This window comes from Aotus nancymaae, unplaced genomic scaffold (assembly GCF_030222135.1).
Source record: "Aotus nancymaae isolate 86718 unplaced genomic scaffold, 86718_ANA_hifiasm-v0.15.2.pri h1tg000016l, whole genome shotgun sequence".
Lineage (NCBI taxonomy): Eukaryota > Metazoa > Chordata > Mammalia > Primates > Aotidae > Aotus > Aotus nancymaae.
In genome coordinates this window covers 72,789,130-72,807,355 of record NW_026988428.1, presented here as the reverse complement: position 1 = coordinate 72,807,355, position 18,226 = coordinate 72,789,130, and the positions used below count along the sequence as shown (strand labels likewise).

The 18,226-nt window shown below is 52.0% G+C and overlaps 1 protein-coding gene across 5 annotated transcripts in view; it reads left to right on the top strand.

The window, feature by feature from the left end:
* Positions 1-14,009, top strand: part of SLC6A13 (solute carrier family 6 member 13) — a 70,887-nt gene extending 56,878 nt beyond the window's left edge. For 3 of the 5 annotated variants that reach the window (XM_012438936.3, XM_064377629.1, XM_064377628.1), the window contains 9 exons: positions 54-188; positions 7,008-7,111; positions 8,123-8,247; positions 10,089-10,201; positions 10,510-10,647; positions 11,394-11,496; positions 11,992-12,092; positions 13,082-13,252; positions 13,560-13,905. In XM_012438936.3, coding sequence (XP_012294359.2) covers positions 54-188; positions 7,008-7,111; positions 8,123-8,247; positions 10,089-10,201; positions 10,510-10,647; positions 11,394-11,496; positions 11,992-12,092; positions 13,082-13,252; positions 13,560-13,682 — 1,113 coding nt within the window. In that variant the 3' untranslated portion in view covers positions 13,683-13,905. Of the gene's footprint in view, positions 1-53; positions 189-7,007; positions 7,112-8,122; positions 8,248-10,088; positions 10,202-10,509; positions 10,648-11,393; positions 11,497-11,991; positions 12,093-13,081; positions 13,253-13,559 lie in introns of all 5 variants that reach the window. The other 2 variants (XM_012438938.3, XM_012438937.3) reach the window with 1 other exon arrangement.
* The last annotated feature ends 4,217 nt before the right edge of the window (positions 14,010-18,226 follow it).

Below are 18,226 nucleotides of genomic sequence, written 5' to 3'. Positions count from 1 at the left end.
CCCTGCCGCTGCCTCACTCACAAGCTCCTTGTCTCTCATTTGCCCATGGCCAGGTGGTGTATTTCACAGCCACATTTCCTTACCTCATGCTGGTGGTCCTGTTAATTCGAGGGGTGACGCTGCCTGGGGCAGCCCAAGGAATTCAGTTTTACCTGTACCCAAACCTCACGCGTCTGTGGGATCCCCAGGTAAGAAGCCACAGACAGGAGCGCTCATGGTTAACTCCCTGATGTCACCATGGCATTTATAAACTGTCATGACACTGGTGGGAGTGTCTTTCAGCATGCTAATGCATAATAATTTGCATATACTGAGTGGTGAGGAAGACCAGAGGTCACTTCCGTGGCCATCTTGGTTTGGGCGGGTTTTGGCCAGCTTCCTTACTGAAAGGTCTTTATGACCTGTATCTTATGACAACCCCCAGTCTCATCCTGTGACTTAGAATGCCTAACCTCCTGGGAGTGCAGCCCAGCATCTCTCAGCTTTATTTTACCAGCCCCTATTCAAGCTGGAGTTGCTCTGGTTCAACCGCCTTTGACATGTTAGCAGCTGTTTGTGGTCATAAACTGTGTGACAGTGTCCCTTCTTGGGTTCACAGCTGCCAGGGAACCCAGGCAAATATTACTATGTAATATTTCTAGTAATATTTCTCAAGGGCCACAAGTGTCACTCACAGTCCTTACTCAAGGGTGTCCTTCTCCCATCCTCTCCCTACCCGCTTACTGCATTTATCTCTTAGGATCTCGTGTTCTACTGAGCTTCCTCTCTAATTCTTACTCCTCAATCTGCCACCCGGTTCCCTCCCTCTGCCCATGTGACCCATGCCTGGGTCCCAGCTCCCCGGCCCTGCCCTCAGCCAGCTGGGCTGGTGTTAAGCTTCCCTCTCAGTCATCCAGAGGCTCTGGGTCCCCTCCCGCCTTTCCTTCATGGTCTGCACTTCCTCTGCTACAGCCTGGCTTCTTTACTGCCCGGGTAGGGAGGGGCGGTGTTGCCTGCTGGAAGGGGCTTGGAAAGCAAGGTCTGGAATGGGCCGTTCCTGCTTCTGACAGGTCTCTTAATTAGCCATTTGAAAGCTGGCAAAGGCAGGAGGTGTTGAGGGCTGGAGGGGTGCGTGGGTAAGCTCTGCCCCACAGGCCCTGAAATGTTATTACCCGGTTATGCCCCACCTCTGCCTCCTGGCTGCAAAGGCCACCCTCCCAGGGGAGTGAGTGTGCAACCTAGAGATCCTCCTCTTTTGCTGGAAGAGTCTCTCTATGTCTGTGAAAGAAGTCCCAGGGAGACACGAGGGCGGCTGGCTCCCAGCACGTAGACACTGGGATGACTTTCCAAACATTTAAAAATGGTCAAGCACCAACTTGTTCACTGACACTGCTGACAGGGAGCAAGAGGAAGGGGACGGGCACACTGAAGCTGGGAGCTCCATGCACACAGCGGCAATGGCTCCCCTCATGCAGAATGTCAGGCGATCCAGAGGCCGAACTGTTCTCAGGTTTTGATCCTTTCATCCTGAGCTGTACTGGGATGTTGTGGCTTCCAGAAGCAGCCAGACCACTGCGATTCAGAAACCTCCCTGCAGAGTCAAGTAGCCCTGGTCCTGGGTGTTTCTCAATCATCTTCTGGTGGGATAGGAGCTTATCCTTCCCTTCTCCCATTTATCAGACAGTATAGAGATACAGATTGCTACTGCCTCATGCCCATGCAGGGCATGAGGGCTGCAGTCAGGCTTTGGAGTCAAACTGTAGAAGCACGGGGGGGTCCTAGAAGGACCCCAGTGCACGTTCCTCATTGTAAGATGAGCACACTGTGGCCTAAGGTTGAGCGGCCAGTAATTATGGCAGACCAGGTAGCTCTGTTTTGTGACTCATAAGCCCTTTGACTTATCTGGAACAAAGGGCTGTGATAGACAGCAGGTGGCAAGCAGGAGTTGTAGGGGAAGTAGAGTGGAGGGGAGGCTTTGGAGGCCGGGTGAAGAGTTTGGCCTGGATCCCCTAAACAAGAGAGAGCCACTGCGGTTCTGGAGCAGCAGAGTTGAGAACCAGTGGCTAAGCTAAAAAGATCAACTTTGTCTGCAGGGAGGCCAGAGAGGAAGGAGGCATGCTCAGGCAAGGTGATAGGCAGGTAGCTGGCCGAGAAAAAGGACACAGGGGCTCAGTATTTCCACAACTGATTCACGGCTTTGTCACGATCAGCGACTTATAGCTAACGACCAGAGAGTGCTCACTCTGCCCCTGACATTGTTAAGAGGTTTACAGGCATGATTTCAGCAAATGCTCACAGCAGATCAATAGACATCCCCATTTTGTAGATTAGGAAATTAAGGCCTCGAGAGCTTAAAGCATTTTTTTCATCCTCATACCTGCAACTGGGACCAGGTCCGAATGATGAGAAATCCCATGCACTTTATGATCTGCTCTTGGAGCAAGGTCCCTGGCTGCTCGCCTTTGTTTCCATCATAGCTTATTCATTCAGCAAAAACCTGGATGAATCTACTCTGAGCATCTACAGTGTGCCAGGCCTGTTCCAGGTGCCGTGTTTGGTGTATAATAGCTTCCAGAAATCATCGAGAAGGTGGACCAGGTAGCCTTCAGCTTCTGAGCATTAATGAGGCCATAATTCCCTGCCTGGGTGTCTGCAGGGACAAAGACCTCTTTCAGTCTGTACTCTGAGATACCATTCTTTCCATTCCAGCCAGCTGTGGGCTGTGCAGGGAGCATCTGTCTGTCAAGTGCTTTGAGGCTGGGGGAAGGGGGATGGTTCAAATGCCAGGACTGGTCCTGAGCAGACTTCTTCCCTGCCTGGTCCAAGTCTCATGCTGGAGCTCGGCCTTTCTTGCCCATGAGCAAAGCAAAACCTGCAGGGTGGGGATGCTCTGCCAGAGCCCTAATTGAATCTGGTTGGCACTCCCCAGGAAGTGTGATCATTCTAACTGGCATTCGTCTGGCACTTGAGAAAGGTGCAAAATTTCTTCTCCCTGACACACAGACCAAAGACATCTTTCTCTGCCAAGCACTGAGGCCGGTTGCTGGGATCCAGGCAGAGATGAGGCAGTGCTCCCTCTTGTTTGCTCCCCTTCTTCTGCCAGGCTTGCTGTTTAGGGGGCAGGTTGCTGCCATGCCCAGTGTTCCCAGGCCTTGTCTCATCCCCCTGGGGAATGGAGACCCAGGGGTCTGCTGGAGTATGCGCTTTATTCAGACCACTTGTTTCTTTCCCGGGTGCTGGCCCTGTGCCTTTTCCACTGCACTTTAGAGACTGCTGACGGGGAGATGGGAGGAGGGCATCCAAAGAGCCCTCGTGGAACATTTTAAATTCCTATGTTGGCTGGGCACGGTGTTGCATTCCTGTAATCCCAGCCCTTTGGGAGGCCGAGGCAGGTGGATCACAAGGTCAAGAGATCGAGACCATCCTGGCCAATATGGTGAAACCCCGTCTCTACTAAAAATACAAACATTAGCTGGGCGTGGTGGTGCGCGCCTGTAGTCCCAGCTACTCAGGAGGCTGAGGCAGGAGAATGGCTTGAACCTGGGAAGCGGAGATTGCAGTGGGCCGAGATCACATCACTGTACTCCATCCAGCCTGGTGACAGAGCGAGACTCCGTCTCAAAAAAATTAAATAAATAAATAAATTCCTGTTAAGCCATTCTAAGGAAAGGTCTGTACAGAGAGGAAGTTGAAATCACTGACTAGAACTAGTCTTTATTTTAGTATTGAAATCCAATCTATGCCACCTCATTATCACTGAAAGATGAGTTGCTTTTTAAAATAATAGCAACAGCAAACAGTGGCCAAAGCTAACTTATTATGCGCTTCTTATTCACCAGGCCCTTTGCTGAGTGCTTGACACAGTTCAGCCCTGTGAGTTTGGGGTCAATCTCATCTTGCAGATGAAGAAACAGAAGCTCAGGAAACGTAAGAAACTTGCCCAGAATCACAAAACTAGCATGTAGGGGAGCTGGGCTTTCATCTCAGGTAGTCTTTTGATGACGGCTGTCTTACTTACCATGATAGGTATTTCCCAAAGAATATGAATTACTTGAGAGTTTTAAGAGCTGCTTTTTATTATTCTAGAAGATGAGACAGGGAACTAATATTTATTTATGTGTTAGGCATTTTACATATATTAGTTTTGTTATTATACCCATTTTCCTAAAGAGAAAAGGGGAGTTCAGGGAGGTTAAGTGACTTGTCTAAGGTCACGTAGCTGGTAATTAATAAAGTCAGGATTGAGACCAGATTAATATAGCTTTAAAGCCTGTACTTCTCCATTACACAACATTGCCTTCATAAAAATAGCAGCCAGAGATTAATAATCCTGGGGGGTGGATTTGAGACCGAAAACATCTTTCCTGGACCCTCTAGAGTCCTCTCTCCTCGTCTTTCCCCCAAAGACCTCTTTTACCTGTGCTCCACCAAGAATGTTTCACACTTGTTTTTCCCTTGGTCGGCCTTCTGCCCCAGCCAAAGACATGTCAGAGCTTTGTTCCAGAAACCAGGGCTCCTGGAATGGGCAGGGAGTGGCTGCCTGTGGTGGTGGGAACAGAACAGCTTGCTCTGCTTGTCCCTCAGCCCCTCTTCTGACCCTGTTCCTTTCCCCGTCCCAGCAGGCTTGTCGGGCAGCAGCTGTGTGGGGAGCTGGGGCTTGCCAAGCTCCCAGCGAGGGGGCTTTGGTCAAAGGCTTTGGTCAAAAAGCGCATTGACCCCTGTGCTCTGGGTTTTCAGCCCTCCTGCTGCATTTTCCCTGGTTCTCATTAACCTCTCCCCCAACTCAGTCTCCATCTGACCCCACTTCCACCTCCCACCCCCGCCAAGGAGTGGTGAACAGCCAAGTCACGATTTCTCTTATTATTCCTTCCGAAGCACAAGTTCACAAAGCTGCCCATCACAGGCGTGTGCCTTGCCTGCATGTGGGCAGCCACAGTGGGTTTCCTTGGTGACTCGTGGCCCACTCTGCACCCAGTGCACTGTCAGGCCTGGGAGCGAGTGTCCAGGGCACGAGGATCCCAGGCCACATCCCGAATGGCCTGTTTGGTAGGGGACACCCAACCTCATGAAGGGGCAGTACCTGTGGGTCTCAGGAGACATGCATTGGTCCCGAGCCCTTACACCTCTGACCCTGAGGAGACACCTTCAGCACCTTCTCTACAGCTCAGGGCCTTTTGCCACAAGGTCCCGCTCTTGAAGCTGCCAGTAATAGCCGGCAAAGCAGGAATGAGATAGAATGGAGAGACTTTCATGCCAAAGTCAGTGAGTTTTCCTGAGATGATTACCTTTGCAGGCTCAGTGTGGCAGAGTTTTAGAAGAGAAAAGGATTTGGAACATCTTGAAGGAGCAAAGAGACTGGCCAGGGCATCTCCTCAAACTTGGCATGGCATCGCACTGAATTTTTTTTTTTAATTATTACTGAGAGAAGTGAGAAACTGAAATTTGCAAGCACCCCCCTTGCCTGTCCTCAGGGTTGGTCTCATTCCCACCCTTTCCTTCTCTAGCATTTCATTCCCACCATTTCTTTCTCTGTGTGATTTCCTCACTGGCTCCAGCTCCTCCAAATCTTCCTCTGTGCTTCTTGCTGCTGACCCTTTGTCCCTGGTGGCACCTCCTGTCTCGGGACAGGATACCCTGGAACTCAAGAACGGGAGGCTGCAGACATTCTCCCATCCCCCACCGTCTTCCCTGCTCTGTCCCTGGCCCTGCAGAATGGAAACACGACTTAAGGATGGATGTACTGGGTGTATTCCTGATGCCTGCTCTCAAGGGCCAGAGGACAGCGTCCCATACCTGGTGATCATTAGGATCACCCAGGAAGCTCCGAAAGGATACGAGTTCAGGGTTCTCCTTCAGGCCTAGGGATTCAGTGTCTCAACTGGGGATGCTGGCTGAGGAATCAGCATGATTCTGAGGTGGTCAGCCTGCTGATGGGTCCCTTGGGCTCCTACACCGCTGAGGAATGTGGCCACTTTGGTAGGGGTGAGTGTGAAAGGAGAGAGCAAGGGGTAGGGGCTGAGGGTGGTGGCCATGCCTAGAGAGACAGGCAAAGACCGGGAAGGGACTGAGGAATTGGAGGCCTGATATTAGCAGAAGGGAGCAGTGAAAGGATAGAGGGTTTTATGGAAAGCAGGGGCCTGCTTGGGGGGTACTGGAACAAGGCAGAGCAAAAGACATGGACAGGTCATCCGGCGCCCTTTCCCTTAGGAACACAGACATGTGAGGAACACCTGCTTGGATGTCTGCGTCCATAGCGGGATGCTCCCTGGCGGTGCTCACGTCGCCAGAGGCAGGAGCGCCTGGGGAGGGCTCTGCAGAGCTGCAGGATCGCTCAGTCCTATTGCCTTGATGTTCTTTCTGTCTGGGATGTTATTCTAGCTGTTAGATCTAAATCATAACATGCGCAGGCTAGGCCAGCCAGCTGAGATAATAACAATAACAGCGGAACCCTATGTTTAGCCGGACAGTGATTTTCCCCTCCCAAGGAGTACAAAGCCTTTTCAGAGGTGTTTCTGTTCATCCTCTTGCCTTTTTATGAGCCGAGAATTTCTCTCCCTGTCTTTAGACAGAGAGTGCTGAGATGTGAGGGGCAAAGCTACATTACTGGTGGTGGCCCTGATACTAAGGACAGTGTTTCTGGAGATCCTGTGCCTGGATTCCTTCCATACTGGTCCTAGGAAGAAGTTGGGGCAGAACCTAGGATCAAAACCTGACAGGACACCTAGCGTTGTCCTGGAGCCCCGTTCCACCCTCCTGCACCCTTCCACCATGGGTCTTTTAGTTTTTTTGATTTTCTTTGAATGCCTGATGCCTGTTCTATCCTAGTAGTGTCCAAGAAACTTCATGTAGGAGTCCAGGGAGTAGAGCCCACTGGGTGAGCAGGGGTAGCAGGATGCCAGCGTTGGCCGCGAACAGCTTTCTCACCATCCCCAGCCAGCGTCTGGCCCAGCCACATGCCTGCGTCCTCCCGTGGCTCGAATGGTCTGGCTTTCCTGGGAGTTCACCTTTCTTGCCTTTTCCCTTTGTAGGTGTGGATGGATGCGGGCACCCAGATCTTCTTCTCTTTTGCCATCTGTCTTGGGTGCCTGACAGCCCTAGGCAGCTACAACAAATACCACAACAACTGCTACAGGTGATTGGGGGCGTGGGGCCTGAGCCACACACCTGCATCTCTCTACTGTCCCTCCAGCCATGCTAGATGAGGGGTGAGTTGGAGGGTGCAGTAGCTCCTGGATTTGTCCCCCTGCCTACACCCCCATTTCCAACCCCAGAGCTACCAGGAGCTGCAAGGAGCCAACTGCAAGATGGGCAGAGACTTGCATCGGAAAGGGTGGGTTAGTTGTGATTGGCTGGGAGACCACAGCAGGAGGACCCAGCCTCCTGCCTGATGTAGAGGTTAGTGGGCTCAGGAGTGATAGGTAAGCAAGCCTGAGAAGCACAACAGGTCCTTGAATAATGTCGTTTCCTTATACCTTTGATGAGAAAAAGAAACTGGTTTCAATAGAGGTTGTTTTGCTTAAAATTGCAATTTGCAAGAATGCATCGATGATGTTAAGTGAGGTCCTACTGTGATTAGCAGCGTCATGCATTGCACCCCGGTCTCTGTCCTGAAAACGCTGAATCCTTGTCCGTTTTTCACACCATCTCCCTCACTTCACGTTCTGTCCTGGTTGTTCTGCCCTTGCCTACCTGGTTTGTGCTCAGAGAATTTAAGCCAATTTTAATAGGAGCTGAAAAGTAGCTGAAATGAAATCGCATTTAGGTGACTAAGAGTTACATGTTGTTTGGGATTACCCGTGTCTCTATCCCTGTGTTAGCATGCCAAATGGGATGATGGCAGAGTGGTCGTGTCCCATGAGGTGTGGACCAGTATGGTAGAGAGGGGTGGCTGTCACATCTAGATTCATGTTTTACTTCCCTGAAGCCTCATTCTTTTAGGGCTACCTTAATTTATTCCATGTCTGGGCTGGTGGGGCCGAGGAGTGTTGGAGCAGAGCCAGTGCTTTGCCTGGTCCTGTGAATTCCGCCAGGCAGTCCTGCTCCAGCTTCCATGAAGGGGCTGTGCTTCCAGACAGGAAGTGGGTGAGGTTGCAGCCCTGTTCTGATCCTGCCCTTCCACCCTCTCCTCACCCCTGCCCCATAGGGACTGCATTGCCCTCTGCTTCCTCAACAGCGGCACCAGCTTTGTGGCCGGGTTTGCCATCTTCTCCATCTTGGGCTTCATGTCTCAGGAGCAGGGGGTTCCCATTTCTGAAGTGGCCGAGTCAGGTGAGTGTTAGTGGGGAGGCCTGGAGGCAGTGAGCCTGGTTCACACCTCTGGCAGCCAGGGTCCAGAGGTGTTCCCATTGTGTCACCTATACTCTGGGTGAGCTATGGCCACCATTCAGTGGATGCGTTCTGGGAAGGCTTGAGGGAGAATTGAAACAGTCATTCCAGCTTTAAAGAGTCGGCGTAGAGTGAATGTTCTTCTTCCCACCCTTGGATTCCAGTTCCTTACCCTGGAGGCAGCCAATGTTATCTATTTCGTGTTTATCCTTCCAGAAACAGTTTAGACATATATGACAAAAAAATGCATATATAGACATAGACATGCAATACATAGTACTATTTCTATTTCTTGCCTTCTTCTTAAAAACCAAATGATAGCATCCTATATACGCTGTTCTGCACCTGGCCTCATTTTGTTCACTTTAAAATGCATCTCAAGGACACATTTCTATCAGCATATAGAGTTTCCCCATTTTGCAAGTGACTGCCTTTCCACCACGCAATGCTGTTGTTGCCTGATCTGGATAAGCTGTGCAGTGTTTCCTTCGCTCGCTCACGCTTAATGAGATGATTTCTTCCCATGGCATTCAGAAGCGTGCCTGGGCCACACAGGACACCAAGCTCTGGGCAGCGGACGTCTCCAATTCTCATTAAGGATAGTGTCTCTCTCTCTCTCTCTTTTTGTTTTTTTAATTTTTTTGAGATGGAGTCTTGCTCTGTCGCCCAGGTTGGAGTGCAATGACATGATCTCGGCTCACTGCAACCTCTGCCTCCTGGTTCAAGTGATTCTCAAAGTGATTATTGTGCTTCAGCCTCCTGAGTAGCTGGGATTACAGGTGTGTACCACCATGCCCAGCTAATTTTTGTATTTTTAGTAGAGACAGGTTTCCACCCTGTTGGCCAGGCTGGTCTTGAACCCCTGGCCTCAAGTGATCCACCCGTCTCAGCCTCCCAAAGTGCTGGGATTATAGGCGTGAGCTGCCATGCCTGGCCCATGTCTCACTTTCATTAAGTGTTTACTGTATGCCAGGCTCTGGGTGAGGCACTCTGCTTGTACCATGCAAGGGAAACCTGCGGGGCAGGCCCTGCACGACCCCCACCTCAGCAATGTGGGAGCAAAAGACCTCCAAGGTCACAGCCATGCTCTTCATTTTTCGGAGGAAACTTCCCGTGGGTAGACCCAGGCTCTGTCATGTGCATTTTTTCCTGTGATGTGAATCAGCTGAGATTAACGCTCATGTGCTGTGAGGATGTGTGTCAACAGCATTCTGAAATCAGTGCCAGGGTACTCATTGTAGGGTGACAGAAAGGGCTCCAGGTGCAGAGGTGGTAAACTGGAGGCCTCAGGCCAAATCTGGCCTTAGAGCAATTTTCTTTGCTGCCATCTACATTCCTTACAAATACAAAAAACATCTCTAGCAGCTGGGGCCTGATGGCTCCACTTCTCACCAGGCCCTACCACCTCCTTGTGTTTTACACCGGATCTGCTTCACAGATTTCTATGGCCTGCTGGCTTCTGAGCTCATTCTAGACTTGAACCCTCAGGTCTGTGCCATAGATCTGGAGATCTGGAGTCCCCTTAGACTCGCAGCTCTTTACACCTACCGTCTCTAGATTCTGTTCTTGCCAATGAGAATACAGTGACAGGTACCTTGGAAATCTGACAACCAGGTAGAGGTTGGGGTGGCTTCTCCCGGGTGAGGGCGGTGGTGGTGATGGTAACTTTGGGGTGAAGTGTCCTCTAGCTCCTGTTATTCCATGGCCCCACACTGAGAAGCCATGGGTCACATGTGGCTGGAGTGGCTGGGCACTGACCTGTGTTCCTCTGCTCCTTGCCATAGGTCCTGGTCTGGCTTTCATCGCCTACCCGCGGGCTGTGGTGATGCTGCCTTTCTCTCCTCTCTGGGCCTGCTGTTTCTTCTTCATGGTTGTTCTCCTGGGACTGGATAGCCAGGTATCAAGAGGCAGCCACTCAGAGGCTGAGAGATGCTCGGGAGGGGAGCAGTGGGCATGTGGCTGAGTTTTATGCACCAAAGGCCCTTTAAATAGCTGGGGACTGGGTGAATGTCGGAAGTGGATGCCCTTTTGGGGACACAGGGGAGCTTGAGGGTGAGTCCAGACCTAACCAGGCAAGGACAATAGCTCTGGAGACCTGAGACAGTGAGGCTGGCAGGGCTGACCCTGGGAGCGAGAAGCCAGCGCTTGTGGATGGGGCATCTCGGGAGCTCTCCTTCCCTCCAATCCCTTTGCCCTGTCATCCAGTTTGTGTGTGTAGAAAGCCTGGTGACTGCGCTGGTGGACATGTACCCCCGCATGTTTCGCAAGAAGAACCGGAGAGAAGTCCTCATCCTTGCAGTGTCTGTTGTCTCCTTCCTTGTGGGGCTGGTCATGCTCACAGAGGTGAGGGCCTGGGGGAGGGAGAGGCTGGGAGGAGGAGCCAAGTGATGGCTGCTACCTGTCAGTGAGGCAGATACCGCGGTTTCGGGGCAGGGCAGGTCATCTGGGCACGAGGACTCCCTCTTTTCCCACCCCAGGAATGACAAAGTAGGCAGGTCCGTCCTCTGGCCTTTGGGCATGGACCACCCACCTCCAGGGATGGGTGAGGAGCCATTTGGCTCCACAGTAAGTGAAGAAGTTTGCAAAGCACTGCATTGGGAGAAGCTGCCTCTCCAGCAAGATGTGGTGATTTCCCAGGCAGCCGAACCGAGTTCTATGTACAAACTTCAAAGCAAGAAAGGGAGCCCTGGGGCTGGGTAACATTCAGTGTGCTGTCTCAACGGAGAGGGAGGGAGATGGAGCTTGTCAGCTTGACCGTATCAATGACAACCCTTATCCTGATTCTTTCCCCAGAGTACGCTCTATGTCTTGGCCTTTGGGGCCAGTCCCTAAGTGTTTTCAGAGATAACCTAACAATAGCTGTCTTATTTCATCCATCTTCTGTCCCAAAACAATAATAAAAATAATTAGTGTCTCTTATCTGCCTAGTGCTTTATGGCTTACAAATTACTTCTCTTTTATGATCTGTCTCCTGTGGTCCTCACCAACTCTGCTCTGTGCCCCCGCGGTGTGAAACTAAAGGGCATAGGAGTGAATCTGTTGGTTTCCACTGGATAGAGTTCTGTTTAAAGTACTCTCCTCCCATGCAGGGCGGCATGTACGTGTTCCAGCTCTTTGACTACTATGCCGCCAGCGGCATGTGCCTCCTGTTCGTGGCCATCTTTGAGTCCCTCTGTGTGGCTTGGGTTTATGGTGAGTGACTCCTCCCCTAGGTCCCAGCATTCTCCTCTTGTCTAAGGGTCTTGGGGCCCTTAGACAAGAAACAGACATCTCCTGCTCACACTTGCCTTTTCCCGGGCTGCCTCCTGCTCATCCTCAAAAATCTTGCAAATCGTAAGTTGCTGCTGTTGGAAGACCCTCCAGAAGCGCCTGGCCCACAGTCTTGGTTATAGCTACACCCAGACCACCTCAGTTGGGTCCATATCCTGCCCTGTCCAAATGTTCTCAGCTTTTGACAACCTTGATCATCAGGAAGTGACTGCCTGTAACCCAGGCCGAGCCCTGCTGGCTGCTATTGATGCCTATGAGTGCCAGGGAAGAGCTTTCTCTCAGCCACCGTTTCAACAGACAGCTATGATGTCATCTCTTTGTGGGTCCCTGCCCCTTCTGGTGTGCGCATGATCCCATCCTGATGTCCTGGGTGTGGAAGAATGACTTTCTCCCTCTTCCTTTCTTTCTGCATGGCAGGAGCCAGGCGCTTCTACGACAACATCGAAGACATGATTGGATACAGGCCGTGGCCGCTTATCAAATATTGTTGGCTCTTCGTCACACCAGCTGTGTGCACAGTAAGATCACCTCAGGGACGAAGCCAGACAAAGGGAGGGAGACATGGGGGCTAGCAGGGTAGAGAAGCCGTTAGCCCTGCAATGGACTTCTCCCTAGGAACTGAAAATTATCTTAGATTTTCACTCATCCTCCTTTTGGATTCTAGAAAACTACAGCAAGATAGATTCTTCCTTTCAATTTCACAGAAGGATAAACTGGGGTCCAGAGCTGTCAGACGGTTTGACCAACACCGCAGTGTGAGTCTAACGTCACAGACCAGGACTGAAGCCCGGGTAGATCGGGCTGCTCAGAATAACGCTAATAGCCACAGCAGTCATCATGGCAGCCGGTACAGAGCACTTCCTTTGTGCTGGGCATGAGGTGCTTTAACATGTATTCACTCATTTAATCCTCATGAGAGCCCCATAAAGTGAGCGCTGTTGTTACAATGGTGTTACAGATGAAACTGAGGTTGAAGAGATTGTTAAGCCACTTGCCCAAGCTAGAAAGTTGCAGAGAACTGGGATTCAAACCCATGCAACCTGGCTCCAGAGTCTGAACCTGCAGCCACAACGTGCAGCTTCCTTTGGCTTTGTCTCCTTGTGTCAGCTGTTCCTGAGTCCCCACTGTGTGCAGGACATAACTGAGGAGCAGAGGGAGAACGAGGCATGGCCTCTACCCTTGAGGCACTCACATCCCAAACTCATGGTGCAGGGGAGGTAGTAAATACCCTACAGCACACAGTAGGCATGTGATCGCATCCTAACTGGGAGTCAGCTGCATGCAGAAGTGCCCAGGGGTACAGGGGCACTGGAGTGACAGGGTATACTGCTGGAAGGCATGGGTTTTGGACAGAGTGTGGATGGAGAAGATTGGAGGCTGATTGGCCTAGAATAGCCTAGAGGTGAATCCAGGCTTGGACTGTGGTTTCTGCCAGGCTGCTGGGGGAGGGGGAGCTGAGAGCACAGGGACCCCGCCCCCAACCTCTTTCTCATCTGCTCTCCCCCAGGCCACCTTCCTCTTCTCCCTGATCAAGTATACTCCACTGACCTACAACAAGAAGTACACGTACCCGTGGTGGGGCGATGCCCTGGGCTGGCTCCTGGCTCTGTCCTCCATGGTCTGCATTCCCGCCTGGAGCCTCTACAGACTCGGCACCCTCAAGGGCCCCTTCAGAGAGGTAGGGCTTTTGTGGGCAGGAGAGCAACCAGAGGGGCTGAGAGCCTTCATAGGTGCCGACAGGTGGGCTGTCAGCCAGGGTGCATGCAGTTGTATGGAGAGGCCAGTGGGCCTGGCCTGGGTGTCAGGGAGCAATAGAGAGGCTGCTGAGAAGTCTCAGGAAGAGCCAGGGTGACTCCCAGACATGCACTGTGATGACAAGGAGGGCAGGTTTGTGTGTGGGGAGGTGGGTAGATGTTGGTGATCAGGGAAGCTGGCAGACCTGCCCCCACTCCGCCACCTGACAGCCACCTCCGCTCTCCCTGCAGAGAATCTGTCAGCTTGTGTGCCCAGCTGAGGACCTACCCCAGTGGAACCCAGCAGGACCCTCGGCTCCCGCCACCCCCAGGACCTCACTACTCAGACTCACAGAGCTAGAGTCTCACTGCTAGGGGGCAGGCTCTTGGATGGTGCCTGTGAGCCTGGCCGTGGGGACGGCTGCAGAGGGGACAGTGCAGAAGCAGCCCGTGTGCTTCCTTGCCCCTCACCTGGAGTAGATAAGACAACATGGGTATTTTGGAATCCACCTGCTGAGCTGGGCGCCTCCCACTCCAACATTTCTGCTCAGGGGTGGTTGAACAGATGTGAAAGGCCAGTGCCAAGAGTGTCCCTCTGAGACCCTTGGGAGGCCGGGTGGGGGCTGGTGGGTGGGGCGAGACTGTTCCTGGCTTTGAGCCCTCTTACCCTTCATTCCATTAAATCCACATTCTTCCCACTGACTGCTGGTGCTTCCGTCTGATTTCTGCCCCTCTGCCTGGCTGCCTTGACCCTTCCCCATGTTACAGTTGTGGCTTTAGGACCCTGCCCCTCCTCATCCTGCCCTCCCCCACTGAGTTCTCCCTGGGGGCCCACTCAGCACAGTGATGGGGGGTGCGGGTGGTGGGTCCAGGCTGAGAGCCTCCATCATCAGGCATCTGGATCAGAGAAGGCTGCCCCCGCTCTCTCCACGCGTCCCCAGCTTCCTTCCTTCTCCTTTGCCCTGTGGAATGAGAAAGGAAATTGAGGGACACATGAAGGAGACCTGAGTCCTAGCCAAAGGAAAGGGAAAGGCTGGCGGCAGCTTCTTCCTGCCCACTTTCCCCGCTCTGTCCTCGCCTGCCCCCAGCTGCCAAAACTGCCTGTGTGTGCCCACCAAGGCCGGGCGCGAGGGATGCGTGAGAGGACCAGCTGTGACTGCAGCCCCCAAGGCGGCCGGTGCGGGCAGCTTGGCAGAGGAGGGCACTCCTGGCTCAGTCAGCAGAGGGATGCCACTTCCTTAGCACTGGTTTGCTCTTCTGAGGATAGGAGACACCAGATGCCTGGGCACCACCAGATGCGGCCACAAGGGGGTGGTACTGCCATGGCCACAGATCTACTTGTCAGGGCCTGAGCTGCAGGGAGAAGCTCTTAGGGTGAGGGTGAGGCTGCAAAGTGGATCCAGGTGGAAGGAAGTCCCTCCTCCCTCAGGATCAGTGGGGATGGGGGGGCCCCGAAGGGTCTCACAGGTGTGTCTCTGCAGCCTCACCTCTGGGTATGGGCATGGAGCTGGGGCCCATGTATTTCTGGCTGTTGCTGTGTGTGTGGTTTTGGAAGTGGCCGAACACACAGCTACATCTCTCCCTGCCTATGCGCAGGCTTGGGCGTCTGCCCATGTGCCCACCTTTGTTCAGATGGGTCTCCTGGTGCTGCCCCTGGTGTGTCCTATGATTCTTAGAGCTGCAGTCTAAGGGTGCACAGACTTCCCTGGGTGATCTTAGCTTTTCACATGCCCATTAGTGGAAAAATGTGCTGAAATATTTTCTAGTCTTCAATTTTTGACTTTTTGTCATTGGAAGAGTTGGTGAAGATTAATGACAGCAGTCCTACAGCCCTGGCTGCCCCTTCCTGGAGAATGACTGCTTGGGCATTCCCCGAGGGTGCTGGGCTCAATCTCAGTCTTACTGGGGGAGAAATACGTCTGCTGGAGAGGCAGGCCGGAACTCGAGGTGCTCCCAGCGCGGCAGCTCCACCATCGGACACCATTGACAGAACACCTCCTGCGTGGTGCTGCGCTGTGCTCGTGATACGCCAGGAGCAAAAACAGATACAGTTTCTTGAACGAGTGACAGATACAGCAACAGAAAAGAGCAAAGAGCTGTGGAAAATAGTGGCTGGGGTAGGGCAGGACCTCATGGTGCAGGTTGGGTTCTAAGGGTGTAATGCCTGTCTCTCTACCCATCCATCTGACCAAAGTTGCCAGAACTACGAGCCTCAGCGGGAAGGTGGATATGCAGTAATGGTGATCCGAGTCACAGTTAGGAGCTTCCTGATGGCAGAACATGGTGCGAAAGTCACCTATTAGCATAAGAATCAGGAGGTGTGGTTCCAGAACTTGCTGTGTGTCTTTGTGCAGTCACTTGGAATTCAGGTTCTTTGCTTTGCAGTTGTAGACAATGCTATGCACTCCTTCTACAAACAGGCTTGCTGTCGGGCTCAAAGGAGATAATGGGTGTGAGGATCCTCTGAGTCACTTGGTGCCACATGATGTGAGCTCATCACACTAGAGGTGCTTGTGGGGTGAGGCTCTAACAGCACAGGTGGGGCTGGCAGGCAGAGATGTGAGAATGCTGCTGCCTTGGGTCAGGGGTCAGGGTTGAGGGGAGGAAGCAGGAGTACCTTGGCCTTAGCCAATGGGGCTGAAGAGATGGGCATGGGGCAGAGGGCTGCTGAGTCAGTGCCACCTGCTTCCCAAGCCTGGAAGGGTGGGCCCTGTATCTTGCAGTTCCCAGAGGAGAAGACCCTGAAGGAAGGGAGCCTTCTCTTATCTGGAGACCACACCTGTTAGAGAAGAAAGGATGGCAGTGAGAGCCTGGAGGCAAGCTGAACAGGGAGAGCAGAAGCAGAGGTACCAGGAGAGTTGCCGACTCCACCCAGGTCTGTGGGAAAGCAGCTTGTTAGGCACTGAGCCCACCAGGCTGCGTGGGGCCTCAGCCCTTGCCACATGGACACCCAGGTCTCAGATCCATACACAGACATGCAGGCATGGCCCCTCTGTAGTCTCAGAGACATGTGCACATGTGCAAACTCAGAGACACCACAGCCAGCTGAGAATGCTTCTTTAGAGGAGCTTACAGGCCTGGCTTGGATCCTGTACCTTTTACTACTAACTGTGTGATCTTGGGCAAGTTAACCTCTTTGATCCGTAGTTTTCTCCTCCATAAAACAGAAATAGTACTACTCACGTCAGTGTTGTTAGACTCCAGCAGATGCTATAGGGACAGCTGCCCTGGGGACACATTCAGGCAGATCCATCCTATTTCCCATAGCCCCAGCCCCACCACATGGGGACTGTCAGCATCACATAAAAGCTCAGGAAGAGTTTAGAGACATCCTTGCGGTCCCCAGTCTCAGACTAGGTTGCACTGGCCTCCAGGAAGGAAATCACACATTTATTGAGCTAAGCATTTTTACTAGGAGGCAAGGGAGAGGCAGTCCTAAAATAACCCTGTGTCCTGTGGCCTAAGGATGCTGCTCTGCACAGCAGCATTGTCCAAGACAAGCAGGACCTGAGTCATCCAAGCCTTCTGATTCTGGGAAAACTGTGATCATTTTTCCCCCTTCAAGTTACATCCATCCATCCTCCATCCACCCATCTTCCATCATCCATCCATCCATCCTCCATCCATCCATCCATTCATCATCCATCCTCCATCCATCCATCTTCCATCCATCCATCCATCCATCCATCCATCCATGCATCCATCATCCATCCATCTTCCATCCATCCATCCATCCTCCATCCACCCATCCATCTATCCATCCATGCATCATCCATCCATCCTCCGTCCATCCATCCATCATCCATCATCCATCCATCCATCCATTCATCCATCCATCCATCCATCTGTCTATCCATGCATGCATCATCCATCCATACATCCATCCTCCATCCATCCATCCATCCTCCATCCTCCATCGGTCAATCCTCCATCCATCCATCCATCCTCCATCCATCCTTCCATCCATCATCCATCATCCATCCATCCATTCATCCATCCATGCATCCTCCATCCATCCATCCATCTATCCATCCATGCATCATCCATCCATCTATCCATCCATCCTCCATCCAATAAACACTGAGTGCCTATTCTAAGGCAGCATTGTATTATATGATAGAGGCAGAAATAAAGAATTATGAAATGAGACCCCTGCCCTATAGATATTCATGGTCAGGGGAACAGTATGCTACAGTGAAACAAGCATAGATTTTTGGAGCCAAGAGGCCCAGGTTCAAATCCCAGCACCATCATTTGCTTATGTGTGGCCTTAGGACAAATCACTTATCTTCTATTCATTCACCCATCTTCTGTCTGTAAAATGGGGTTAATAATTTTGACATTTCAAGATCCTTAAGGTGATAAAATGAGGTAACATGTAAAACTCCTTGTCTTAGTTAGATGCTCAGGAAATAAGTCCTATTCCAGGTCCTCTAGAAGTGTGCCTGGGGTTAGAAGATGAGGGTGGGGAGAACACTGTGGCGTCCAGTGGTTCCTACTGTAACCAGGTAATAGATTCATCCAGCCACCTGTCATCTTCACTCTCCTCAGTGTGGAAATAGCCCGGTCTCAGCTAGGCTTTCCAGGATGCCTATCATTTGCAAAGATGAGGGTCTCTGGCCTCAGGAGTTTACTAACTGGTCTGAATATCAAGTGGATCTTGGGGGCTAGGAGAATTGAGGTGAACTTGAGTAAGGAAGGGCTCAACATGAAGATGGTGGGACTAAGAACAGAGGCATTCAGATAAAAACAGGAAGGGACCGGGTAGCTCTTTTTGGGAAAAGTCCAACTGCACTCCCTGGGTCAGGCCAACCAGGCAGCTGTCCTCTGACGAGGTGGAGGAGAGGTGACGGACTGCTGGGCTGTTGCAGCTCACCCTTACAGAAAGCATCTCACACCATAGGCATGAAATATGATTT